The 4,559-nt window shown below is 40.3% G+C and overlaps 1 protein-coding gene across 1 annotated transcript; it reads right to left on the reverse strand.

The window, feature by feature from the left end:
- Positions 1-2: 2 nt before the first annotated feature.
- Positions 3-1,319, reverse strand: LOC131880671 (low-density lipoprotein receptor-related protein 2-like; the record flags this gene model as incomplete). Its single annotated transcript, XM_059227355.1, is given in 1 exon segment — positions 3-1,319. A coding segment is annotated over 1 exon segment (1,145 nt), but the record flags the coding sequence as incomplete, so codon positions are not given.
- Between the last annotated feature and the right edge of the window lie 3,240 nt (positions 1,320-4,559).

Here is a 4,559-nt window from a genome sequence, read left to right on the forward strand (position 1 = left end):
ATGTTCCTTCACATTTCTCCTCATGGGAGGCGCATTGAACCGTGGGATGAATAGCACAGCCTCTCTCGTCAAAGGTTTGCTCCTGGCACGGAAATTGTTTCTCCTCGCAATAGTTCTGGGTTTGACATCCTCTGTTTGTGAAGAGACCGTCACATTTCTTCAGCGTCACTAGCGACGTTCCATTCTCACTGATCACCCTGCAATCTTTTTCACACAGGAACGGACAAAAGGTGCCAGGCTTGTGCTTAGGCTGGCAAATGCCCGGACGCATGCAAATTAAATAAGGCTCAAACAGTTCGCTTAGAACGAGACCAGGAATCTCATGCTTATAGATGGGCTCTTGATGACATTGTTGTTGCGTGGTGAGATCACAATCTGGTTCCTTCATAATGGGGCAGCCCGTGATTGCCGCGTATTGGGGCTGAGGACAACTCATCAAAGAGGGGGCGCACTTTGGGGCTTTGGGGCAGCCGTTGAAGTCATATGTCTGGGGACAAGTCACTTGGTGGGTGCTGGAGCACGCTACGGGACAAATTTTTGGGCATTGGTCATTAGATGAAGCAATTGGGGTCTTGCATTCCTTGCCTAGATTGCATCCCTTGGCATCTACTCCATTGCTACACAGAATCTGTCCATCTGGACAACTGGCTGGTTCGGGCTTGGTTGAGAGAGGACATCCGTTTTGATCGTGCGTGTCTCCAGGACAATTCTGGTCGGTGGGAACGCAAGTGGGCGGACTCATACAAGGATTCGTGGCTGTTCTCACCCCTGTACACACCCTTTGGCCGGCATCGCACTCAGGAGTACAATAGTTGGGACATCCAGAAGTCACCTCGACACGAGGCACACACGAGTCCGGTCCGTTACACGTGGCATTGGGGCTGGGCTTCCTTCCCACGCAATAGGTTTCAGAGTCTCGACAAAACTTGGGACAACTGAGACTACATCCATCTGGAGTGCTTTTGGGAAAGCAAAACTTCCCTGTTGGGCAACCACTAGCATCTTGTTCTTTGTCACATACCTGGTGATACGTTTCATCGCACAAAGGTGTAGGTAAAACTCGTGTGGTGCAATTAACTTCGGACATCACCTGCTGCTCCAGCATCAATATCAAGCCCAACAGGAAAAAGGTCTTTGAAAGCGCCATTTTTTACTCTGAAAAAAACCACCCCACATTTGCATTTGAACGCCGTTACAATAAATCGTCATGACGCTGGCCTCAAATAATTTTATGAACTGATAGCACATGCCTATTATTCCTACTATTAGGACTAATCTTTTGACATACTTCTCCTTGGCTAAACATCCGCACGGGAGCAAAAGGCAAGCTTGCAAAGAACTAGGGTGAAACAGACAAGAGACTATAATTGAATCGTTGGTTTGGGCAGGTTTGCATAAAAAGGGTAGCGGAGGGAATAGAATCTCAGTGATGTTTCAATGACACTTTCAAGTCTGCACAAACTCTCCTATCTTTTTGCATTGAGGGTTTTACAGTTGGAGGTTTGAGCCTCGCCTGGCTAGCAAAGTCAGCTGTACGTTTCCGGTAGGGATGTGTCACGTTGATTCTCCATCTGAAGGTTTCCTTGGAGAAGGATCGGGGAGCCGTATGAAACCGGGGAACTCTCTCTTGATGGGAAACTGCACTAATCTATACCTATTTCCATCTTTAGATCGATACAAAGAGAAAAATCGCATAAGGATTTGGGTTAGCGTTTTGTACTTATAATACTTATATAATAACTTTTTACCTAAGTCAGTCCAACTAAATTCTCGATATTAATGCGACTTACCGAAATGGATCCAAATTCAGGTGTGATTCAATGGGACGAGGTGCTTCTTATATCTTTGATTGAGAGTTCCAGGGTATTGTCCTCAACACAGAGGTTAAAAGACTTACATAATACATTTTGGTGGAGACATACAAACACATATTTGCTTTTTTTAGCTCACAAAATCAAAGACAACAACTTTGATTTTATTGCGCCATGTATTTCCAGCTCAGATTTAAACATTTAAAAAAATCTAACCTTCAAAAATCTAGCTAATGGAAATAAGGAGCATACTTAAAAAGCACTTGAATACAAATTAGCCAGTCATGTCTTGAATCTAGTATATAAAAACCCCATTGGTCAGAAATACAATGAGTCATCAAGTCCATCCAACTCCTTGTGGGTGATGTCCACCCCCAAGTACATGACACCATAGAGTACTTAATCACCTGGAGAGGAAAGCTACGGTTTTTCAAATTTCCCGCCTACACCGAGAGGCTGAGCTAGCTGAGACTCTAGCTGAGATCAGTAAGGATTTCCTGTTGTTTTGGCGCTTGTTTCGTTGAGCCAGATCCAGATTCAATGCTGATTGAGTTTACAGAAGTGAAAATTGAAAAAGATTGGCATTATTCCGCTTCAGCCACACGGATCCTCCAAACCCCAGTGATTACCAATTACCCAATTGCGATCATAATAGTGCATCAACCCCAAGGCACATTCAGATTGCTGCTGGAGAAGATCCTGGACAATGATAGTGCTTGTGATATATTGGACCAACATTGTGCTTTTGGTCATTCGTTTCGAGGAGTTGCGACCGAAATATTTGCAAAATTATTCAATTGTATGATGAAGAACCTTGTCAGCGATGTAAACAGTCAGGCCAGAAGATTCACCAAGAGAAAGGAAACTTCGAAGGATAACTTGAGAAACCCAAAGATTGCCAGGAAAATTCGCAAATTGCAATCAAAGTAATAATGTCCCATGTTGTTTGTTTGACAGGAATAAATTTCAGTTGAACTTAGCTGAAATACAGCAATTGGTTTGACTTTTTCATCACACCTTTCCCAGCCTCTCGTTGTATTGGATAGCTTGAGCTTTCCTCTCCAGATAATTAAGTACTCTATGATGACACATATGATCAAGGAAGTGACTATTGAGGAATCAATGGTCCTGTTTTCATTAGTTTTAGTTCCAAAATGTCCCTTGTTATTTTGAGATTAAGCAAGAGTTAAAATAATTTGTTGATTCTCTGGGCATTTAAGTTTAGATCAGCTAGTGCATTTTGGAGCTAAAACGGATGTAAACAGGGCCATAAATTATCCTACAACTCAGCAATGTTTAAATCGACCATATTCTAATTTCAATTCAAGTTCGAAGTGTGCTCCATGTTTCCATATATATATTTTTTTTTAAATGTTGATGTTTGAATATTTTTAGGTTTGCAGGTGTTTTGGCTAAGCTAGAATACCATAATGAAATAAATCAAAGTTGTCTATCATGATCTTGCAACGTGGAAAATGCGAAAATGTTTTTGAGTATATCACTCGAAATTTAACAAATCTTTTGAACCACCGTGTCAACTTTTGTTGTACTATTATTGAAGATCATTTCTTCAGTCACCTTGGATTCGTTATTTGAGACAAAACACAAATTAATGAGGTAAACGTCACATGTGTTCAAGAAGAGAAATCAAAGCCTAAAGAAACAAAGTGCAGTTCTTTTATAATAACTTGCAAAATAATAAGACGATTAATATTTCAATGAATTTCAGAGTATACAGAATATGATTGCCTTGTTTGGATGGGATTCCAGGACAACTCAACCCAACGGACAGTTCGACCTAATGGACAACTCGACTAAATACAAAAACTCAACACAACATTTTGGACAAAAAAATCTTTCGCATGGAATGAAACTGAAACTTGATGGGTCAGCATTCAATCTGCTCGCAAAAATGTTGACATCAGATAGGCAATACTTTAAAATACACTAATTCATTTTTTGCAACCATATCATTTCGTTTTGTCACATTGAAATAAGAACACCTTGCCTTGAAAAGAATCGAACAATGAATTGGATTATTTAATTCCGATTTTGTTTCTTAAACAACAGTTTCAATTTCATCCATAAGTATGAACTATATGTGAGTCAATACTTTACTCTTAGTTTCTGCATTGGTTCAAGTTGTCTTGGATCGGCTTGTCCCCTGGGTCGAGTTATCCCCTGGGTTAAGTTGTCCCTCGGTCAAGTTATCCTGGGTCTAATTGTCTACTGCGTCGAGTTATCAGGGCAGACTTTATTTTAATTTTTTAAGAAGATTATTGAGGAACATCATTTGCAGACATTCTTGGTAAAGGCTCAACTCCCCATCGAGGCTTCAAAACGCTATCGTTTAACAAATGGCTAACTTAGCATAGGGTAGAAATGACAATGTTGCAGGCCTTTCAATTTCAGAAGTGGTAAGATTAAACGTATAGAAATCAGTATGCTAACAACTATTTACAAAAACTAGAAATAATCACGATTTTTGAAAATAACATTTCTTCTTCTCATCATAATTCAAGCAACGTTTAAATACGATAGGAGCCTCTTCTCTTTCGAAACTAATAATTCTTGAATTGGATTTTTTTTTTGCGGAATTCCTTACCGCTACCGGGATTGGAATCCCAGCAGTTCAAGACGGGAAGATTATTCATTTTACTTGACTTTTATTTATGTATATTATTTGATCGACCAACGAATTGGAGTTGGCTGATCTGGCTAATCCTTGAATATAAGGTTGATCCGGAA

The sequence above is a fragment of the Tigriopus californicus genome, chromosome 5 (genome assembly GCF_007210705.1).
Source record: "Tigriopus californicus strain San Diego chromosome 5, Tcal_SD_v2.1, whole genome shotgun sequence".
NCBI lineage: Eukaryota > Metazoa > Arthropoda > Copepoda > Harpacticoida > Harpacticidae > Tigriopus > Tigriopus californicus.